Source organism: Phyllopteryx taeniolatus, chromosome 12 (assembly GCF_024500385.1).
Source record: "Phyllopteryx taeniolatus isolate TA_2022b chromosome 12, UOR_Ptae_1.2, whole genome shotgun sequence".
NCBI lineage: Eukaryota > Metazoa > Chordata > Actinopteri > Syngnathiformes > Syngnathidae > Phyllopteryx > Phyllopteryx taeniolatus.
In genome coordinates this window covers 19622067-19645759 of record NC_084513.1, presented here as the reverse complement: position 1 = coordinate 19645759, position 23693 = coordinate 19622067, and the positions used below count along the sequence as shown (strand labels likewise).

The following is a 23693-nucleotide window of genomic DNA, read 5'->3' as shown; positions in this document are numbered from 1 at the left end:
TACCACGGGAGGGAGTCCGTGTACCACTAGTGGTACACATACCACACTAAGAATAACATTTTTAGAGTGGGCATGTCTCTGTTTGTCAGTGCTCTTGAACATTCATTTATACAAAACTATAAACACTTGCAATGTTGCGTAAAGTTGTCAGGCCGTTTTGGTAAAAAAGTAAAATCTTACAAAGTTTCAGATTGAAAAGGCATCTATAGGTCAATAGTGTAATCAAAAATTAGTTAATTCATACCCAAAAAAGCCTATTCAAGTAAGCATAAGTACAGGAAGAATCTATTTCCTACTAATTCAAGTAAGCAAAATAAATAAATGAAATCCAATAAAAGTCCAGAACCAACATGCCTCTGTAATTTATGGTCTAAATGAAAACGTGTCAATACAAAAACATTGAATTCTTTCAAGGGAACCAAAAAGAATAGCCTCGTTACTACTATTTCTGTGCAAAACTTCAATTTACAGACTTTGAAATGACATGGGCACACTTTACATTACACACTGATCATAGGTCAGGTGCGCTCATGGACAGAAGCCCTCAGATTCACAAGCCAGCTATGACTTTGCTCTTAGGCACGTGTGCCATTTCGATAATGTCACAGCGATCTCTTTTTCAAAAGAATTTAAATGTTTAACCCTGCAGGGTATACTCGGCAGCAAACAATACGATAACTAAAGTTTACAACTAGATTAGAATGTGTCAGGAACAGAGCCCCTTCTGTTGTGACGAGAAAAATAAACGTCATGCAATTTACCGCCGATTTTATTCATAACCTTTGACAAAGATTTTGTTGAAGGTTCATCTCTTTTAACATTACATGCAGGCATACTTGTAGCTGATGAATTTAGAGATTTTTCAGCATGCAAGTTCAACCTCACATTAGCTCATTCAAGAATCGGCCAGTTCTTGGCTGCATGTTTGCGTTCCTGTTTGTACTCCTTGATCGCTTTTATAATGTTATTCAGCTTTAAGTGTTTACAGTGGCCCTGCTCAATTTGATAGTTTTGTTTCCCCCCCAAAAAGATTAAACTGGAAAGCTAAACCAGTTGAAACATTAACCCTGTGTTCAGCTCGCAACTTTGGACCACTTTTGAGAAAATGTGTATACTGTAATGCCATGTTATTGGTTGCCATATGTTCTCTATGGTTTTGAAAGATAATATGCTGAAGCTTATTTTATGTTTGTCTTGTAAACTTTGTGTCCAGAACCTTTCCCGCTTAAATAAAATCTCTAATGAGGTGTTTCTCTTTGCCTTTGCTGTCTTGCAGGAACAAAAACTCTATAGAGTTTTCTAGACCAGAGGCCCCACAGCATCCTTTAAAAGTAGAACAACCTGAGTGCTGGTGGATAACCCCATCCAAAGCACAGCTAGCGAATTAGACCTGACAGTGGATACTACAGCTTCCATCCAGACAGCAAACCAAAGCAGGGCATTTCTACAGTTTGTCTGTGTGTGTGTTTTAAATAGCTGACGCCGTTTCTAGTTTGGGCAAGAACTTTTTATTTTCAAGTTATCTGTAAAAATGAGTCCTGGAATGGAAGCGCCTGATGTCGCTGTGGTTGCACTCTACTTTGTCCTGGTACTCGTCATCGGGTTTTTTGCCATGTGGAAATCCAACCGCAGCACTGTGAGCGGTTACTTCCTGGCCGGACGCTCCATGACGTGGATCGTGATCGGCGCCTCGCTCTTCGTGAGTAATATTGGCAGCGAACATTTCATCGGTCTGGCCGGGTCGGGAGCGGCGAGCGGCTTTGCTGTGGGAGCATGGGAATTCAACGCTGTTCTGCTACTGCAGCTGCTCGGCTGGGTGTTCATTCCCGTTTACATCCATTCAGGAGTGTTCACCATGCCCGAGTACCTGTCTAAACGGTATGGTGGCAACCGGCTCAAGGTCTACTTTGCTTTCCTGTCTGTGCTCCTCTACATTTTCACCAGGCTGTCGGTGGACTTGTACGCAGGCGCTCTCTTCATCCAGGAGTCCCTCGGGTGGAACCTTTACCTGTCTATAGTCCTGCTCATTAGCATGACCGCCCTACTCACCATCACCGGTGGGCTGGTAGCTGTTCTGTACACGGATGCCCTTCAGGCTGTGTTGATGATTGGTGGAGCCTTAACATTAACCATCATCAGTCTTGTTAAAGTGGGTGGGCTAGAAGGTGTCAGAGCTAAGTACATGGAAGCTGTCCCCAATGTCACTGCCATAATGGCTACTGGGAACTATTCCTATTCTCCCTCCTGTCCCATCCATCCCAAACCCAACTCCCTTCGCATCCTCCATGGACCTTTGGATGAAGACATTCCATGGCCGGGCTTTATTCTAGGCCAAACCACCGCCTCCATTTGGTACTGGTGTGCCGACCAGGTCATAGTTCAGAGAGTTCTGGCAGCAAAAAACATTGCTCACGCTAAGTGCTCGACACTCATGGCGGGAATCCTTAAGATCCTTCCCATGTTTATAATCGTCATCCCGGGTATGATCTCCCGCATCTTGTTCACAGACGACATTGCCTGCATCGGGCCTGAGCACTGCATGGCCGTGTGCGGCTCTCAGGCGGGCTGCTCCAACATCGCGTATCCTCGTCTGGTCATGGCCGTGATGCCCGTGGGACTCCGCGGTCTGATGATGGCGGTCATGATCGCCGCCCTGATGAGCGATCTCGACTCCATCTTCAACAGTGCGAGTACCATCTTCACCTTGGACATCTACCAAACATTTCGAAAGAAGGCGTCTCAGCGCGAGCTGCTCATCGTGGGTCGTCTGTTCGTGGTGCTCATGGTGGCCGTCAGTATCGCCTGGGTTCCCGTCATCATCGAGATGCAAGGTGGACAGACGTATCTTTACATCCAGGAGGTGGCCGGCTACCTCACCCCCCCCATCGCCGCCCTCTTCCTGCTCGGCGTGTTCTGGAAGCGGTGTAGTGAGAAAGGGGCGTTCTGGGGAGGCATGACCGGTTTCATTCTGGGTACCATCCGACTGGTCCTGGCTTTTATCTACCGCCAGCCTCGCTGCGACCAGCCGGACACCCGACCCGCTTTCATCGCCCACGTCCACTACATGTATGTGGCAACTGCTCTGTTCTGGATTTCAGGCCTTGTGGCTGTGGTGGTCAGTCTACTCACATCTCCGCCTGACGAGGATCAGATTCGCACCACGACAGTGTGGGGACTCCGCCATGTAGAAAAGTTGCCCGAGAACAAAAAAGACAGAGAGCAAATGTACAGGCTGACTGAGAAGAGCCACTGCATCGGCGAGGCGACCTTGCACAAAGGTTTGCCCCCAGATGTCAGGAAGGAGATGTGTCTGGACGGTGCCGATATTAAACTCCTGGTTCCGTCCACGGACCACGATCCGGCCACTCCCAGCGCAGAGGCGTCCCCCGCAACCACCCCCGCGGACAGATTCGGCAAACTGGATGAGGGAGAACGCCACGAGCCCAGCCGGTGCATTTACGTTATGGACTGGTTTTGTGGCTTCAAGGAGCCGTCTCAGGACGCTCAACCAAGAACGCCCCAGGAGAACGCGAGGTTGATCGCGGAGATGCTGCACGAGTCCCCGCGAGTCAAACTCCTCCTCAACCTTGGCCTGCTTATTGTCTGCTCCGTGGGCATCTTCATGTTTGTCATTTTCTCGCTGTAGTCAACTCACGCAATCAACTAACTGGTACTGACTGGTTGGGAGGGGGGTTACCAAGGTGGACGTAGACCTCGCAGGCGGCCTGTTACAAACAGATGAATTTATGAAGCTTCGAGAAGCTCTGTCTGTAATATTTACAGTTGTTTTTTTGTAGCTCTCTAACCGGGATGTAAGCTTATTCTAATCATTTTTTTGGAATGATTGAAGCTTCCCCACCAACAAAACGTACTCCTTTTTAAGACTTTGTGAAGCTTATCCAGCACTTGTCTATTTTGGACAGCGCTTGTTGTTCCAGCACTCTGAATATCTACTTGGATATTGAGGATCGTTTTACTCCAAGTAAATTTTAATTCTGGCCTTATTTGACATATGCACTAATCTTCTTTTTTGTGTTGTAACAAACAAGTTCTGTGATTCATTTTTATTTCTTGTTGACGGTGACTGTAAGTTTAGTTGCTACTGTAGCGTTCATGTGTTTTGTGGTAAGAGTTTATTTAAGATTGTTGACCACGAAGGTTGTCTTCGAAAGCTAATGCTGCTTAGATTCAAATTTAGTAAAAGTGTGTGTCTGTTTATCGTCTTTTGGCCTGGACATTACATTGAGCATATTTCATGAAATAAATCCTAATCAAGCCTTCTTCTATATGGGGGGACCATTACGACATTTATTATCTAATAGTATCAAGCTTTGCCTCTCTGGTGATTATTAAACACTTTTGGTGACATTAAAATGGTAAGAAGCACAAATTTGAGCACTTGTTTAGTGCGGTACATAGCCGTGTGTGTTGTTATCTTTTGTTTTCTGTTTTTGTTACCTTTGAAAACCAACAAAAAAGCTTTTTATGCACTCTTATAGCATAACAAAAAGAAAAAAACAATACTATTGATTCTGTATCCATCTATATTTTATGCATATCACGTTACGTTCTAAACTGCGTGGAGTCTGTTGCATTTTATTAAAATGGCTTATTGGGTTATTCTATCACATAACATTCTCAAGTGTATCTACTGTGTCCACCTGTACGCACTGCATTGTTAAATGATCATTTGTTGTTGTTTTGCAAGTGCAAATTTCTACAACTTTTACCAAGTGTGAATTTCTAGACTGGAGGGGGGGAAAAAAAAAAAAAATAATAATAAAAAAAAGTCAAACCGTAGATAAAAAAAGGTTTTAAACACAAACTTTTATGCTGTGTCATTAAAGCCATCTGATATATCAGCTTTGTTGTATCGTAGCTTTTCAGTTAGCGGCATATTAATAATTAAAACAGACGGTCACTGTTGGATTGAGTTTGTATAGATACCAACAAAGAGAGAAAAAACAACAACATTGTATTGTGTAACAGCGTCCAATGATTTTTGTTCCCAAATTGTTGTTTAATGGTTTTATCAATGTCAGGCATGAATGATGAAAGATTGATTGTGACTAATTATTGTAGTGATGATCACTATTTGGGAAAGCGCTTTAAAACTTTTTTTTTTTTATTATTCTTTTTTTTAGAGAAAGAAATATTATTTTTATGGAGTTTGTTTGAAGAAATTTTCAATAAAGAATTTTGTGGAAACCAAAAAACACTTGTTATTATTAATAATCAAGTAATTGTTACGAATATAGTAGACGATGTGTTGATCACTTAATCACATTTGTGGCAACTCGGGCATGAAAAAGAAATTATACCATCCTGTAAAACAGTTAATTGATGGTCAATTTTAACCCGTTATAACATCATGCACAGTTTAAACACTAGCACTGCGCTAAAAATAGGAAAATAACAAATCTAATTAAAAACGATTTAAATGTATTGCACATAAGTTTAATAAAGCTTGTCATAAGTTTTAAGAACAGTTCTTAAAGATTAAATGCTGGACTGATTATTGTACTAAACATTTAAGTACAACTGAACTATACTTGCGCAGGCTATGCGTACCACACTTGGAGAATCACTGCAATAGACTATTAAGAAAATGCAATTAAATGCACATTTCCTCGAAGCCAATAAAATCAGAGCCCCACAGAAGTCCGTCCCATCCGTTTTCTATACCTCTTGTCCTGTTCAGAAACAGGAGCCGATCCAATATGACTTTGGGCGAAAGGCTCCATCTGGTCGCCAGTAAATGACAACAAGGCAAATATAGAGACAGACATCCCCTTCAGAAGTCGCTTTATGGTTCGTGTGGTCATCAGCAAAGTCATAAGAAGTCCAAGCATCTGTTTGAAGATACCCAAGGACGACTTCTAATTCCAACCATATGAGATGTCTTTCACAAGAGAGTAATAAACTCATTTTGTTGCTGTGTCCGACATCCAACTATATATTTTGTTGTTGTTGCGTTTCTGTTGCTTTTGACAAGGATTACATAAGGCCTTGGCGAGGTTTTATTAATCTGTTCAAATGCAGAAGAGGATTGGCTGCTTGCAGCCTTCTTTACTCTGGACGCAGCCAACTGAGAAGTCACATTCATGACCTCACTTATCGCTCATAGATTACGTACTTCTGCGTTTTTACATTTGATACCATGGATTTCTTCTTTTTCAGTCGTGAGTTGACGTTCTAAAAAGCAGCATGGTATGTACAGTATTGTTATTTAGATGGTGACTCACTGCGTCAGTGTCCTGTGACTTCTCATGCAAATAAGTTAACCCAATGTAGCATAGCATGTCCTTACTCAGGAACACGTTTTTTATTTATTTTATTTTTTATTTTACAACCTCCCCAATCTCTTTTCCTGACAAGGTTTAAGGCAAATAAGCAGCAGATGCAGATGATTACAACCCCCCACCCCCCCCAAAAAACCTCCACTTCCTCATTTACAGTGAGGAAGTGTGCAGTCTAGTCCTATGTTATTGTGACTGTGACCACATGATGTGTTGCACGGTGCATCATTCTTAAAATCATGGGCTTATCAACAACATGACAACAACACCAATGAGGTCCCAAATGACATATTGAGAGGTAATATTTTGTTTGTGCAAAATATTTGAGACAACACTCAGTATGATTCTACAATCACCATATTAAACGTCATTAAGCAAATACCTTATTACGTGTGTTCATCAAAATGGAGTCATTATAATGTTTATCTAGCTTTTGAATTTGTTCTCATTAGACTGTGTAAGCATACCTAATGTTTTGGATCCTTTTTTTAAAAAAGGTATACAGTACCTCAGTTGAAGGACAACTGAAACGTTTAGACGAAGTCGGTATTCTTAAAAATAATGAATCAAAGAAGAATAAACACAGTGGAACACAATCCATCCATTCCATTCTGAGATGCTGGTCCACCTTTGATGTGTTCCTTTAAAAAAAATAAAAAAAAAATAAATAAATTCTGTGAGACATAATTGAAATAATCGATAAGACACACAAAACCCTGTACCAAGCACAGGTACAGCATTCATCCACCATTCAGATATTAATACAGTCACCATTTGATTTACAAGTACCGTTGCACACTTAATGAGTTCTGCTTGTGTGCTGTGTCAAGACTTGTCAACTTCACAATGTACGTACCGTGAAACACAGAGGAGGCTCGCTTATTGTTCTGGGGCTGCTTTGCCACATCCGGGACGCAGTGTCTCGAATCTGTGCGGTGTACAATGAAATCTCAAGACTATTGAGGCATTCTGTAGCAAAGTGTGCTGCCCAACAAAACTTCCTCTCTGCCACAGGCCAACAGGATAAGGACCCAAAACACACAACTAAAACATTAGAGAAGAACCATATTAGAGAAGGACCCCTTCTAACCTAACACAGTTGGAGTGGCCAAAATTCCTGTTGACAGGTGCAAAAGTCTTATCGACAGTTACACAAATCTGTCTTAATTTACATAGGGGAAAAAGAAAATTATGGCCACAGCATAGATGTAACGTGCACACAAAATGCTACTTTGTGGTCTTGAAATACTAATGTATGGCCCCCCCCCAAAAAAATGGTGGTGCGAAATAGGTACAAAGGCTTTTTCCATTTTCTATACTGCTTATCCTCACAATGGTCGCAAGTGAGCTGGAGCTTCATGGTCCTTTTCAGCTACATGGGCCTTTTCAGATAAATCAAATACATTTTGAATTAAGCAAAATGACATTGTAGATTTTTAAAACGTTAATTCCTCTCTGAAGAAGTACGTAAAGGACGACAAGTACGTACCAGCTTCTAGAATTCCGGCTCACTTAAATTAGGACGTAAATATCTCCAACTGAAGATGCAGATACAGTACACACATATATATATGTGTGTGTGTGTGTGTGTAAATTAGGTAAAATGTGTAGAAACAAAGAACTATTCCAGCCTGATATCATGAACTTGAACTTGAGGGCTGTATTTTTTCTGAAAATGTTGCTGGAGGTATGTCACATTGTTATGTAGAGGGTCAGCGCGCCTATTGTAGAATAAAAATACAAGCGTAAACAATGCCCTATTGTAATGCTACGTTTCTGTTTAAGATCCCACAGGAAGAAACGGTGTCCTTGCATTCCCGCGTGCAGTATTAAATCTTGTTTCGATTGACTTTCATTTTTAACTCTATTCATATTGTCACTCGGCACAGCACCTCTCCTACACGTCTTAACCTCCGCCCTCCCTCTCTCCCTCGCTCTGTGTCTCGCTCAAGAGGAAACCCCATGATATTGTCCTGGTGGAAAACTACTGGCATTCAGGGCCAAGCTTTGTTCATTGTCTCATCTTGGATGGGCCAAAAACACGGAGCGTCTTCTGTAACGAATGCTGCAAACAACTTCAGTAAATGTATTAGTCAGGGCTTTTCATCGAGGGGTATAAGCTTCGGAAGTAACACGAATAAAAGCAAAAACACAAAAAAATGAGTGTGGAGATTATCGATTCACAAATTAAACTCAGGGCGACCTGTTTCCTAGCCTGAAGAGCCGCTGACTCGGATTGTTTTCATCGCGAGGGCTGCTGATCATTCGCTTAAAAAGCTCTGAGGCACTGCTTCCTGTCACGCTGCATAACTAATGGAATGATTTATCGGTAGATCGATAGATGCATGATTAAGATTGCGTTACTGTTTGGGTTCATGTCTGTCAAAGGGAGAATGCACACAGGTAACCACAAGCCGCGTTCTTTGTTTTCAGTTTGTCACCCTTTTCACGTCAGGACACGAAATGAGCCCATTTGAGGGTGCAGGCTGTAGTTGGAATCAATACTTAAATGGCGATTTACTCCTCAATCAGATTATGTTCTCATCCAGACATCAATTTTTAATCTGCTGGGGATGTCTTTGTGGCTGTGAGGTTACCCAGCAACAACTCCAGCTCCTCTAGGGAACCATATGTAACTGTACACAGTCTCTTCTGTGGACAGTATTCTGGGTTCACAGTAACATCCATCCATCCATACGTTCTTATAGTGCTTGTCCTCATTAGGGTTACAGGTGAGCTGGTGCCGATCCCACCTGACATTGGGCGAGAGGCGGGGGAACACCCTGGACTGGCAGCCAATCGCATGTAAAACAAACAACCATTTTCACTCACATTCACACCTATGGTCAATTTAGAATAACCCACAACATTTGAACCTAACAGGCATGTGTTTGGAATGTGGGAGGAACCTGGAGTAGCCAGAAAAACAAATGGAAGCACAAAGAGAACAAGGAAACTCCTCACAGGAAAGCCCAAACCTGAGATTTGAACCCAGAACCTGAGAAGTGTGAGACAGCCCGTGCTAACCACTGCCCTACCGTGCTGCTCAACGGTAACATGCAGAGTTACTGGTTCGAGTCCTGCTCTCGATAAAAATGGCAACTAGTTGGAGATTTCTAGTCTGCTTGCTGGCTACTGCCGAGGTGCCCTTGAGCACCGGTTGCACGGCTCTTTCAATCTGAATCTCTCCTTGCGTGCCTGCATGTAATCTGGTTCTCTGTGTGGTTGTGCAACAAACTATACAGCAGAGTGTATGTTGAATGTCCCCTTGCAAGACTATAATGAATATAATAAAATCTAATGAAATAAAATCAAAATGAACTCACTGTACAATAATGCTAAGACTCTCCTGTAAAGGGGCTTCTTGGCCAAATAGAGCCCAATAAAACACACTGCTAACCCTTTTGAAGAGTCTCAGTCATCCGAATCATGTAAATTATTTTTCAGGAGCGATCGTAAAAACATCCTGTGGTTATTTGTTTATAGTGAAAAAATGTGTGTGCGTGCGTGTGTGTGTGTTGGGGCACAAAACAAATCTACATTTTACGGTCATAAAGTCAGTTCCAGGCATTGTTTGAGGTCGGCGAGGTTGGCATCGTCGAATAAAGACATGGGAAAAATGTTGGTGTGGCGGTTGAGATACAAATCGGTTAACGTTAAAAATCTTTGCGTGTGTAATGTAATGTACACTTGCTTGATCAGAAACGTTGCTTGTTGTCACTGTTACCCGGTTTTGTTCTATATGTTTCTACATTCCGTTTGTGGTCCATTTCCATTTGTAGTTATCCATTCATCAATGACCAAATTTAAATTTACCTTTTTCTTGGAACTGATGTCATGCATTTGAGTCAATCCCTTTGTGCTTTTTGATAAGACAGAGTGAAGATGTCGACTGTACGGGTTAGCATAACTGGCTAGCTGACGTTTGCTTGTCGCTTGTTGTGATAAAAGGGAGTCTCGTATGTGTGTTTGTTTACATGAGGTGTTGATTCCATCAATCCGTCCATTTTCTACAGCTCTTGTCCTGGAGCTTATCCCAGCTGACTTTGTTGCGAGAGGCGAGATACACCCTGGAATAGTTGCCAGCTAATTGCAGGGCATATACTGTAGCTATAGACAAGTTAACATTCACATTCACACCTATGGATAAGACTCTTAAATGAATCTAACGTGCATGTTTTGGGCATGTGGGAGGAAGCCGGAAATATTTGGGGAAAGAAACCACTGCGAAAATATGCAACCACTGTGAAGACAAGATTCAAACCCAGAACTGTGAGACGTGCTAAGTGCTTGGGCAGCGTGCTGCGGTTGATTTTGTGTTTTAATGTTAGCGGAACACAATGCGGTCACACTGTACTCTTGACAGGTGTGATGGATTTTCAAAACCCAGGAGAATCTTGTCTGGGAATATACTTCGTGGACCTTAACAGCATTATTAAAAAAAAAAAAAAAAGTAAATATTAGATGGGAAACAAATTATTTTCAAAGTCATTAATTTGTAACAGGGTTTGAAAAGGAAGCAGGCTTTATAATCATGTTGTCACATGCTAGTGTGAAGTTGGCTAATTCATTTGAACTGTCCTCAACCGTCTCCTGGATCTTGGATGTCAGTCAAGAATGTGGCAACGAGAGGACATCTTCTTTCTCCCAGAAACATTTTGATGGGAGTGGCAAATCTGCAACCAACACACATTTCCAGTATTCCCTGAAAACGGATCTCTGATCGTGCCACTGATTGTGCCAGTAAATCTATTTCTTAGCCCCTCGATGCCACAAGGGAACGTGCTAATATAAGCTGGAAAAGCAATCTCGGGGGTGCTTCATATTGCATGATAATCTATTGCCTGCTTCCTTTCTTTATTTATGATAACAGCAACGAGGCAGAGTTGTTCAAATGTTGGTAATACGCTTTGTTGATATGGCAAAGTAGTTTGAAAAATATGTTATGATTCTTGTGAGTTATAACGTACTCATGTCGAGCAAAACAAGCCTTATATCTTTATGGCATGGGGACTATGAACTCAAAAGTTGAAAATGTAGGTGAAGGTGAATGGAAAACTTAAAAGACACGTGAGTGACGCCTCAGGTTACAACAAAAAGTATGTTTATGTTTCAGCTGTCTGATGTTTGGACCCTTATCATTTTCTTGTCTTTTTGACCCATCAGACTGGCCCTGAATGTCTCGTGGCGCTAACGATTATCTTAGCATAGCTAGTCAATTTAATTCAATTCGATTTTTATAGCACCAATTCGCAGATATCGCAAAGCACTTTACGCCTGGAGTCTTGACAGTATGTCAAGAGGAGGGGTGATAGTTCAACACAGGCTCCTACTACTTGTGAAAGGGGAAAATGAACAGAAATATGACCACCGTGACCTGACTATAAACCAGCCATGACCCCACGCTTTATCAGAGAGCAAGGTTTTAAGTTTGCTCATAAAATAGTGACATTGTGTACACCATCCCGACCAGATCTGGAAGATGGTTCCATAGGGGAGAAACCTAATAACCGAAAATTCAGAGTCAGCAATGAGTAGTTGATAGACTGTGGATTCACCTTCCACCTTTATCTTAATTAGCATGCAGTAAATAGCCACACTTTATTTTGGTGTTATCAACTTGATTAGCTTCTAATAGCGAGTTTTCCACGGGTGATAAAATCTAGTCTAGAAACTCTCTGAAATGTTCAAATTCTAAACATATTGTTGGTTAGCCTTCGGGCTATCACAAACACTTAATAAGCATACGTAAATTTTTGATAGGGGTGTTTTGTTGACTTTGTAAGGTGGAAGGAGCATGGGAAATAGTCTAATTATTCATATAAATATATACAACTTTAGTTAGTGGAATATGTCTGTGCACATTTTAATTAATCAATCGTTTTGGTGTTACATCGATAAGATTATTCTAGAATGTTGTCTCCCATTGCTACTGATTAGCATAGCACGGCTAGTTAGCTTGCTACAGATGTAAAAATCGATAAGTAAGTGTAATTCTACACACATAATGAGGGAGGCGGCACGGTGGACGACTGGTTAGAGCGTCTGCCTCACAGTTTGCATGTTCTCCCTGTGCCGGCGTGGGTTTTCTCCGGGCGCTCCGGTTTCCTCCCACATCCCAAAAACATGCATGGTAGGCTAATTAAAGACTCTAAATTGTCCATAGGTGTGACTGTGAGTGCGAATGGTTTTTTGTTTGTATGTGCCCTGCGATTGGCTGGCAACCAGTTCAGGGTGTACCCCGCCTCCTGCCTGATGATAGCTGGGATAGGCTCCAGCACTCTCGTGACCCTTGTGATGATAACTGGCTCAGAAAATGGATAGATGGATAATTGTTAGGGAAATTGATAGATTGTTGATTAGTGTTTATGCTGTCACCCATATTTAGCTGTGTTAGCATATGGTAAAATATATGGCCATTTTCTTTCGTGATACTGGTGAGGGGGCTTGAAAAATCCGAATATAAATAAAAAATATACAGACACATTTTGGTGTTATAACAATTATCTTATACCTGAATGTTCTCTCCTCGCGGTAACGATTACCATAGTGCAGCTAGTTAGCTTGCTTCAAATGACACAATTAAAAGTAAATGGCTTCATTTCGCTTAATTGTCTTTCTTATTTTCAAAATTCTGATGTGGTCATATTGTTTAGTTATAAGAGGGGAAAAGCATAGATAATATAAAACAAATATACCTATATTTAGTCATTTTGTTGTTAGAATGAGCTTTTTCCCGGAATGATCTCTTCTGACGCTAACGATTAGCTTAGCGCAGCTAGTTATCTTGCTAAAGATGATCAATTTTAAAAGTAAACAGCCATATCTCAATTAGCATATGGAAAACTCAGATGGGGGTATTTTGATGACTTTATTAGGGGGAAAAAGCATTAAAAAACAACAAATATAAATTTATTTAGTCATTTTGTTGTTAGAATGATCAGATTATCCTCTAATGTTGTCAGCTGACGCTAACGATTAGCTTAGCACAGCTAATTAGCTTGCTAAAGATGATCAAATTTAGTAAGTAAATAGCCATAATACCTTTTTTAGCATACAATGAACTATGATGTGGCCATTTTATTGGCATTATAAGACGGTAGGAGAGTAAAAAAACAACAAAAAGCTATATAATATATACATTAAAAAAAACAAAATATCCAATAAAAATATATAACATGCATAAAATGTACTTAAAGCTCAACCTTTTCAAATATTTAAAATGAAATGTTGCTTTTGTGTGTGTGTGTGTGTGTGTTCTGCAGTTTTTCAGAGTATTCGAAGTGACTAAAGTGTCTCTTCTTATCAGGCGAGTTCACCGTCATTAAAGAGTTGATTAAAAGGCGGAGCTGGATGACGGCGTGGATGACGGCCTGTGTGGAAAAGTACAAGGGAATCATACCCAGCTCAGGTCAAGAAAGTGAAAGATCATCGGGATCACTGCATCGGATTCCTGGTTATGTGCTTGCCATTTCCAAATGACCAGGTGAACAAACAAGGGAGAAACAAAGTGGATATTATAGTCATTGATATAGTTTTTTTGTGTTACTCAATAGCAAATGTGTTGATGAATGCACACGTTATGTTATGCATGCGTGTGAAGGTGACGTTTATATAACACGCCACATGAACAACCATCCGCTCTTTTCTGCAAATGTCAGCCTTGCCTCGGGGGTTGCGTTGTTGTTGTCTAGTCCGACGACCGCAGTTCGAACGGGCCTCGCGTGTTATGTCATAGCGCCGCCGGTTTGTTGAGCCCCTTAGTGTGTTTGCACCTCGCTAGACACGCCACACCAGACCAGTGCTGACTTGGCAGTGCATCGCACGACGCCTTTGCTTTCTTTTAAGTTTCTTTTTAATATTGAATACAGAGCAGTGATCCACGCAAGCCATTAGAGGTCACACAACTGCAACCTCAACTTTTGATTTGTTCATATGGTAAACTTCTCAAAATGACGTAGAAAAAGGTCCGGATCACAATTGGCAGTGGTGGAAGTTGACAGCTGATCAGCTGGTAACTATTACCAAGCAGATTCAACATTTAAAAGCTATTTGGAATTAACATTGTAGATATCAACAACGTCTTTCTGACTTGTCGTTGTTACGTTTTGAATAGTTGGAAGTGTCATTGAAGATATCTGTAACGTAATTGTGAGTAGTTGAAACGACCGATAGAGATAGCTATCATTCAATTTTGCTCTCTGCAATGTGATTTCACCTGGGACAAATGACGTCACTTTTGCCATTCATCTGTATGGAGTTTCTCATTACAGATATCCATCCATCCATTTCAACACCGCTTATCCTGGTTAGGGTCGCGGGACGCTGGAGCCTATCCCAGCTGACTTCGGACGACACCCTGAACTGGTCGCCAGTCAGTCGCAGGGCACATATAGACACGGACAACCATTCGCACTCACATTCACACCGTCACTGAGTGGGAACTGAACCCACGCTGCCTGCACCAAAGTCAGGCGAGTGTACCACTACACCATCAGTGACTCATTACAGATATCTACAGTTCAATTGCAGGCATCAGCTAATATGAATTACGGATATCTACGACTGAATTGTAGATCTCTGTCACTCCAGTTTGAGAAATCCACAACATCATCTTGACTAATCATAATTCCAGCTACACATAGGTATAGCGTCATTTCGCCTAGTTCAAACTTAATGTAAGATAACTGAGAAGAGACGTAGATATCTTGAAGTGAGGTGAATTAAAGGTATCTTGACCTGCAATTATGACTAGTCAAACTGCAATTACAGGAATTCTCATAGCAGATATCTGCAACTGAATTGTATATCACTGAATCAAACATGTAATAAAATAGCTAATAGAAAAGAAGTGATTGCTATTTTTATGGCTTGCGAAGCCAGCATTCTCGCACTTGTGGTGCATTTTTTTCAAAATCAAATAATCTGTAAGCAATTTCTTTTTAAGGGTAATGTTGTGAGATGATTTTGAAATTAAGTGTTTTGGGGTCATAGTTTGGGGTACAGTGATACAGCATTGAGATAGGAGTGACCCGACTTATGAGTTTTTCGAAATACAAGCCGTCGTTCGACCAATCTTTTGCTTGTGACTTGCAAGCTCAGACTTGAGATACGAGCACATTTTGGTGGCAGTGAACTCAGCTCAACACACTTTACAATAAGCAGCAGAACAAGTCATCTAAAAAGAGGCTTCGTGCTGTTTAACGTTACTCCCAGTTGGAAATTTACTGTCAACTCATGTAACTCATATAAAACTAACGGTATCAAACCTGGCCGACTGGTTAGCACATCTGCCTCACAGTTCTGGGGACCAGGGTTCAAATCCCGGCCCCGCCTGTGTGGAGTTTGCATGTTCTCCCCGTGCCTGGGTGGGTTTTCTCCGGGCACTCCGGTTGCCTCCCACATCCCCAAAACATGCGTGGTAGGTTGATTGAAGACTCTAAATTGCCCGTAGGTGTGAATGTGCGTGCGAATGGTTGTTTGTTTCTATGTGCCTTGCAATTGGCTTGCGACTGGTTCAGGGTGTACCCCGCCTCCCGCCCGAAGATAGCTGGGATAGGCTCCAGCATCCCCGCGACCCTACTGAGGAGAAGCGGTAAATAAAATGGATGGATGGATGGACGGGATCAAAGCTTTTGTATTTTAAAACAGCCAAACTGCCTGAAGAAATCCCCTGCTCGCTTAATGCTAATACTGATTAGCATCTATGTTTTGGTGCTTTAACCCTGGAAGGAACGGACTGAACACAAATGGTTCAGCAACAACATGTTGGCAGACAATATAACATTACTCGGTGTCATATCCTCTGCGTAGAATTACTAATATTAATGCCGTACTGATGAGCTCTGAGAAGTGTTGAACATGGGGGCGGGCGGGGCGGTGGACAATTTGTTTCCAAGGGTGAAATATTGTTTTTCATTGTGCATCACCGAAGCGATGTGTGCCCCAGCCAGCAGGCGGTGCACCTTTGCCCGCCACTGCCCTGCACCAGCGACGTATGTTGCGAATGATCAGCAGCTGCCTTACTCGCAGGTGAGCAGTAGCTGTGCATGCAGGCAGGGGGAGTGGCCGTCAGATGGGGGTGAGCTGAGGAAGCCAGTACTGAGGACAGAGGACAGACAGCTCGTGACAGAGGACAAGAGCTATAGAAAATGGAAGCATTGATAGAAATTAAGGGAAAGATGTGGAGTGACCTCAAGCAAAAGTTAAGTTGGCTTGAATTGGAGTTTAAGCAGCAAAAATCTTTTTGGGGCTGTGTGTCATTTGTATGTCAGGATTCCAAATATTCCGGACCGATCCCCTGGTGTCCTTTCAACAGGCATTGTGTCGTAACATCGTTTTGGTCAGTGGGAGCCAAAAGCAAAATTCCTGAGGTTAAAAAACAGACATCAGATTCCTGTTACTATTAAGTTGCCATGACACTGGAATGACCAGACCCGGAAAAAAAAAGTTGACCAGCAATCAGAGGTAGAAAGCTCAGTGTTTGAGTTCTTGTCCAAAGTTATGATGAGCTGGCAGCGGTGCACTAAGTCATATTTGAGTTGCATTACTAGAACAGTGATGTGTGCTAAATAAGTCAGATTTCATTGCTTGTGTTTTTATTGGCTCTGGTTAGCAGGCCACCACTCACTCCTTTAGCATGTGGAATTTTCCAAGCTGCGAGCTCAATTCCACTTTTAGCTTTACTCCCTGTTTATGTGTGTATATATGTGTGTGTGTGTTCATCTGTTTGTTTGTGGTTATGCTTTTGTTTATATTATTCCATTTTCTTCATTTTTGTTTCAGGGCCTTCCCATTGCATTGCGCTGCACAGCAAGAACATAATGATCTGGCAATAATCAGAAGCACGCACGCACACACACACACACACACACACACACATAAGTCAAGTTTCAAGCATTCTTGTCAGCAGAAACCGTGCCGGAGTGTCTTTGAGCAAGACAATGGAGTGTGGGATGACTACGGGGCTCTGCTCGTATGGCCGACACTGAATTAGCACAAACCACGGCCTAGTTTCCCACAATTTGCCTTTACAGTATGTGTAACTCAAAGACATGCAACAGTATGAGGTCATTTGTTTGCACCTTTTGCCTGGAGAAACTGTTCCAAAGCTGAGTGCAACCGGGACGTGAGCAAATCCCAACATTGTCTTGTCTTGGGCTCCCCCTGTGGGTACATTTAGTTCAGTAACAAAGCGGAAATGCAGTAAAAGGCCACCCCGAGGTAAGAGGTTTTTAATTTGATATCATTTAATCATTTGTCATACATACTTTCAGCAATTCATTTAATAATAATTGAATTCAATTGAAAAAATATGTTCTATATCGTCATACGCATTCACTGATCCTGTAGGTTTTTAAGAATTCATTCAAAACTGTAACTCTATTGGAATTTAATTGGATGTATTTTATCCACATATTTATAATACTTACACACTTTTACCAGCCCTCACATATGGAATCTATGAGTTTAGTAATTTGACAATCCGCTCACACCTTAAAAATATTTATTTTGTATTATTTGTGTACTTACCGACCTATTATTTAATTTTTTAAACTGCTGCTTTTACTGTATCTGATTTGATTATTTATAGATTTGATATTTATAATGTTTATAGATGTTTATTTATGGATTTGTACCAAACATTTTTCAATTTTATAATTTACATACTTGATATTTATATTATTTGTGCACATTTATAGATTAATTTATTTTTCCGTATATATAGATATATAAATGTATATATCCATATATATACACTTAATATTAATGTTACTTATTCACATTTATGGATTTAGTTGAATTTTTGTTCCATATTTTATTGTATCTTATTTTATTATTCAATATTGTTATTGAGTCACATTTATGGATGTAATTGAATATTTCTTCCATATTTAATTAGATATTATTTTAGACACATTTACGGATAATTTATGCTATATTCATTCTTTAATCTCAGTGTTTCTTGTTGTCTATGCTTACAGCAAACATTTGCGTTCCTGTCAGCCATTTCAACCCGAGTGCTCTTCTGCAGGACTCCCCGCCGTTCATTTGACGTGTTTTGGATCATCACCGTGACAACGGGAGGTGCAATGGGACAGCTGGAGGTGACCCGTCATCAGGTATTTGTTATTATTTGGATGACGTGTTTGATGAATGACGCCTAGCGCGAGAACTAACCTGCATCATACTGACAAATGAACCCTAATTCATAGATGTCGATTTAATGCATATTTAGGATGTGCGGGCGTACCTAATGTTGTGTCCATTGAGTGTTCTTAACCCATTCTCCGATGACTTGGGAGGAGAATGGAGGCTAAAACAGAGCAAGTTAATGTTATTAGTCCCTCTAAGTGAAAATGTCTGCTGTGGGGGGGGAAAAAAGAGCAATATGTTGTCCTCAATTATAGATCCGTTGCTCTGTTTGGTTTCTTTCTTTGGATTAAATAAAGTGCTGCTTGCTGCTTGTTTACGGCTCTCGTTGCCTTGACATTTTTCTTCTGTGTTTTTTGTCTTGTCTTCTGTATTCTTTTTTTCCGCTTGTTCACCGGTCTTGTGGCCTTCATTTCTGTCTTCAGTATTGTCTTCGGTGTGTATTTGTTGTTTCTCTGTAGGTGTTGATGCGTTCACTTTTGTCTTAAGTATTATAGTAGTATAGTAGTTTTTACCTCTTGGGTGTGGGGTCTTCTTGCTTTCAGTCGCATCTTTAGTATTTTCTGTTTGTTGGTCTATTTACTTTCACGTTTGCCTTCAGTATGTTTTTTTCTTGGTTTCTTTCTTGCTGTTTTCACTTTTGCATTCAGTATTGATTTTTTTGCACACACCTGTTGGCAGATATGAACTGTCAACTAAAAGACTCTGCCGTTATCTCCTCAAAGCGCTAAATCACATATCCACTTTGTTTCTGGTACTCTCCCAAAATAACCAAACCCCCCTAAAGCTCGACATCGCAGCCCTCCAGCCACCGTAAGCCGCCTCTCTTTCTCACTCGGACGTTTATTTTTAGCCTTCAAACAACTGCTCTCCTAAAAATGGGCCTTTCCCCGCACAGGCAGAGGTGGAGCGCCGCTATGTATGGCTTTCCTTCTCCCCGTGCGGCCCCCTCCGCCGGCCGGACCGTGCTCTCCTCAGTCGAGGCGTGAAGGAGCGAGAGGAGCATGCAAAAGTGGGATTTCAGGGGACAACTCGGGACCACTGATGGACCTTTTTCTTGAATCTTCACATTTCCTCTTGTAACCTTTCTCAGGCCCAGCGTGACCTTTGCGACTATCAACTCCAACCGCAGTTTTGGGACTCTTGGGAGCTTGTGGACGCTGCAGTTGTGGACAATGCTTGCCCTCTGGTTGTTCCTGCTCCCGTGCCTGGGCCTGGTGCCCGTGGCCCCGGCCGAGAAGGGCCTTGAGTTCCCACAGTACGACGGCAAAGACCGCGTTCTCGACATCAACGACAAGAACTACAAGAAGGCCTTGAAGCAGTACAACATGCTGTGCCTGTTCTACCACGAGCCCGTGGCGGACAACAAGGAGCAGCAGAAACAGTACCAGATGACCGAGCTGGTGCTGGAGGTAGGGAGAATGAAGCATGATGGGAACAAGAGGGGGAGATACATTCCATTTAAATAAACCTAAATACCTAACGCAGGCGACATTTTAATGCTTACACGTGAAGGATTGGACATGCTGTTTGAAATTCTCACCATTATTCATTTTATGCAATCAAAAATGTAATGCAAATCCTTAGGCTTCCATGTAGGGCTGTACAGTCGACTGACATTCTATTGGTTTATGGGGGATGGGGTTGCTTATCACTCAGCAAGCAAATTCCAAATTCAAAATGTGCGACAGAAAGTCTATTCCATTATTTACTTTCAAGTGCACGCTGACACCTGAAGGCCTCATTGTTAGATCAGGAGGAGGGAGTCGAATTGCAAACAGACCACTAGATGCCACTATAACAATATCGTAAATTGCTTCACGATATTGGAGCTCACCATCGAAAACGTTGTAATGTTTGAAAGCAGGCACGTGCACAGACATTTTTTTTTAGGGGGGGGGGGGGGGGGCGGGGGTGTTCAAGCCCAAAAAAAGGGCACCCATTGCCAAAGCAATTTATTATTTTTCACAATGCAAAAAAAAAAAAAAAAGTATGTAGTTAACGTATTTCTATGAACAGAATCACCACAGTCAATAATACATCTGTGATGGGATATTGTGATTTCCTGGGAATGTTGTAGAAGTGATCATTTAAAATGTAAATGCCTGCAGATTGCATATTGATATTATATTATTATATTATTGAAAAGGGTAAAAAAAAAAAAAAAAAAATGATATATATTTTTTTGTGATGATCTTATCAACCCATACACATTGCCTCTTCAAGATCATTGACCGCACGGAATACTGCGTACAGACTAAAGTCAATCTCCTTTTGAGTCACACACTGTTGGAAACAATGTGCATAATGCATCTCATGTTACACACAGAACAGTCCTGACCTCCTACTTCATGTTGACTTTAATCCGATGCCAGCAATACACACTTGATATTCGCCAGTGTACTCGGCCATTGTACAGTATTACATACAGGTACAATAAGTAACCTTGTAGTTCCATAGTGTGTAGCATTATAGTGCAGAATAATTGAGGGGCAGAAATTCAGCCCTACTGTACCTCTGTTTGTGATCCACATGCTTTGTGATACAGAAATAAATTGCAGTGTCAGAGCCGGATGGTTTGCGTTGGAACGACTGGCGCACTAATACTTTTGTGTTATTTTTAGAACAATCTGGCTAATTATGTAACTGTGTCGCTGTGCCCTCCAGGGTACAACAATCTTCCTTTCATCTTTTCACTAAGTGGCTGTCATTAAAAGACCATTAAATTATGTTTCCAATTCATCTGACACATTTATCACTTTTTTTTTTGTCCTGTTCAGTTGTTAGGTCAAGCGGAATGGAAAATCTGTATCCCTTTTATGCCAAAACAGTTTTACTGTGTCACAGTGGAGATTTTAAGCTTCCGCTGTGGTATTATATTTGAGGTTTATTGAGAATCAGACTTGATCAGTCGAACAGAACAAGGTTTCTTGAAGGGAGAAAGAAACAAAGCCAAGAGACAAAGCACTAATTGTAAACAGGATGAGAGAAGGAAATCATTACATTATCTACAACGAGGAAATATTAAATATGAGTGTTGCATGGGGCTGTCGTGCGACACCCTGTGAGGGAAGGACAGGACAAGATAGAACAGGACAAGGACAGGAGAAGAAGCATGCACGACAAGGGTCGTGAACCCGGCTGTACAACTGAAGTGTGGTGGCATTAATTATGTCAATTATAAAAGTCTACAGGACGAGAGTATAAGTGAGGGGATACACAAGCAATTTGCATATTCATGAGTTATTTGTCGCAATAAGTGCGTGACCCCACACCCAGTGAAAGAGTCCCAGGGGTGTGTGCCTGCGGATACATGCAAGTGAATTGATACCGTTTTAGATGCAAAAAGACTGACAGAAGTGTCCTGTAATTGCACCCCACCGGATCAATCGAGGGGCGGGATCGGGCCCAAGGGTCCACCGAGAGCAGCCCGGCGGACCGCCCTGGGTTAAAAACCGAGGCGCTCCGACAACCGGCCACCCAGCGGGGACCGCAGGGACCCAATGCCACCCCCGTAGCCAACCACCCCACCCCGCACACCGCCCCACAGTGGTTCCGAGATCAGGAAGGAGTGAAAAAAAGTCCCGCCCCCACAGACTCCGGAACAGCAAACACAGGGACAAGAGGAAAAGATCCCCACAGTATGCATGTGTCTTTTTACCATGCAAACCGATCTAAAATGTGTGAAAATAAAAAGAAGTCAATAGAATAATAAAACAACAACAACAACAACCTAGACAACAAAGAATATAGAATTCCATTGTTTACTTTCACACTTATGAAAGTAGTCTTGCTATTGTCAAATGTCAGATGGCACCCTAAGAATCAAGAGTCTAATTTAGCATGTTGAGGAAAGGTGACCAGCTATCTATGTGTAATAGATTTTTTCGTTCTGCTGATATTTCTTCTAACGCAACATATTCTATGATGAGATTAAGCCACTGCTAATTAATTAGTTAATAGCGTGTTTGTTTTTCCAGTTAAATAGAATTGAAATTTCTTAGCGGTAGCTAACGCGACAAGTACTGATTGTGAATATTTATCGCTTGTGTTTAACATGCAGCTCGTGGCTCAGGTCATGGAGGACAAAGACATCGGCTTCGGAATGGTCGACTCCCAGAAAGACGCAAAGGTGTCGAAGAAACTAGGCGAGTATATTGTCCTCCACGCCAAGTTGAAGATTGCAAACTACATTGCTTCACCACTGACTACATGGCAATGGTTTCTAAATGGTCAATATAATCCAATAATAATAGTGGTAATTATAATCAATAATATTTTTTGTGTCTAAATAATTGTATTTACATTTTAGTGTCTAAATAATTGTATTTACATTTCAGTTCTGTAAGTCTTCTGAACAAATGGGGCTATTTTCAATAATTGAAGGTCATTTAATTTGATTTAAACACTCAACTCTAAACAATTTAACCGTGTACAATTTTAATAATATGACCAAGAACTAATTTGCCTTGAGTGAAAGAGTTTTGAATAATGTTTGCTCTGTATTTGTGCCCTCTTGACATTGACGAGGGCTTGCCCCCCAGTAATCTCTCAAGATTCAAATGCATTTTGCATCTAATTGAACTAAAGAGTAACTGAACTTGTTGGGCCATTGAAATCATTTAGATTTATTTTAATGTTCTTTGTTTTGTTTTACCTAATTTTGTCGTATTTAAATTACATTTGACGGTATTTTGTTTTATTTTTAATGCCATTGTATTTACATTTCAGTTTTGTAAGTGCTAGTCTGAGTACATGAAGTTATCATTTCCCACTATTGTATTTTATTCTTTTCTTATACATGTATTTTATATCATTTTGTTGTATTTAATGTAAGTGAATTTGATTTCATTTCCCACGGAAGGCCTGGAGGAGGAAGGCAGCGTGTACGTGTTCAAGGCCGATCGTGTGATTGAGTTTGACGGCTGGCTCTCTGCTAACACGCTGGTGGAGTTCTTGCTGGACGTGAGTCGACCCACTCAAGAAGCCCCAAGTTGAAGCCTTAACTTGAAACCCTAACCCTGGATTGAAACTCTGTCAGAAGTTTCAAACTGTGCAGCCTGATGCAATTTACGTCCAAGCGGCCCCAAACTTGTGATTGTTATGCCACACGTCGCTGGTGATTGTTTTGACCTCGCCGGCGTGTCAATGTTTGCCCACGTGTGGCTTTAACATGCATCGCATAATCTCAACACAGCCTTGACCTGCTGTATAGTCAACAGCTGGAGCATCGAGTTTATG

The 23693-nt window shown here is 41.4% G+C and overlaps 2 protein-coding genes across 4 annotated transcripts in view; both read left to right on the top strand.

Moving 5' to 3' along the window:
* slc5a3b (solute carrier family 5 member 3b) overlaps positions 1–4810 on the top strand; it is a 9866-nt gene extending 5056 nt beyond the window's left edge. The window contains exon 2 of the mRNA XM_061791389.1: positions 1277–4810. Within this exon, the coding sequence (XP_061647373.1) occupies positions 1532–3646 (2115 nt within the window). The 5' untranslated portion in view covers positions 1277–1531 and the 3' untranslated portion in view covers positions 3647–4810. The remainder of the gene's footprint in view (positions 1–1276) is intronic.
* Positions 1–23693, top strand: part of LOC133486373 (calsequestrin-2-like) — a 33601-nt gene that overhangs the window by 5057 nt on the left and 4851 nt on the right. Inside the window, exons 2-9 of one of the 3 annotated variants that reach the window (XM_061791392.1) lie at positions 13609–13785; positions 17085–17522; positions 18284–18421; positions 19240–19265; positions 19351–19464; positions 19546–19864; positions 22516–22600; positions 23317–23417. In XM_061791392.1, the coding sequence (XP_061647376.1) occupies positions 19457–19464; positions 19546–19864; positions 22516–22600; positions 23317–23417 (513 nt within the window). In that variant the 5' untranslated portion in view covers positions 13609–13785; positions 17085–17522; positions 18284–18421; positions 19240–19265; positions 19351–19456. The remainder of the gene's footprint in view (positions 1–13608; positions 13786–17084; positions 17523–18283; positions 18422–19239; positions 19266–19350; positions 19465–19545; positions 19865–22515; positions 22601–23316; positions 23418–23693) is intronic. The other 2 variants (XM_061791393.1, XM_061791394.1) reach the window with 2 other exon arrangements.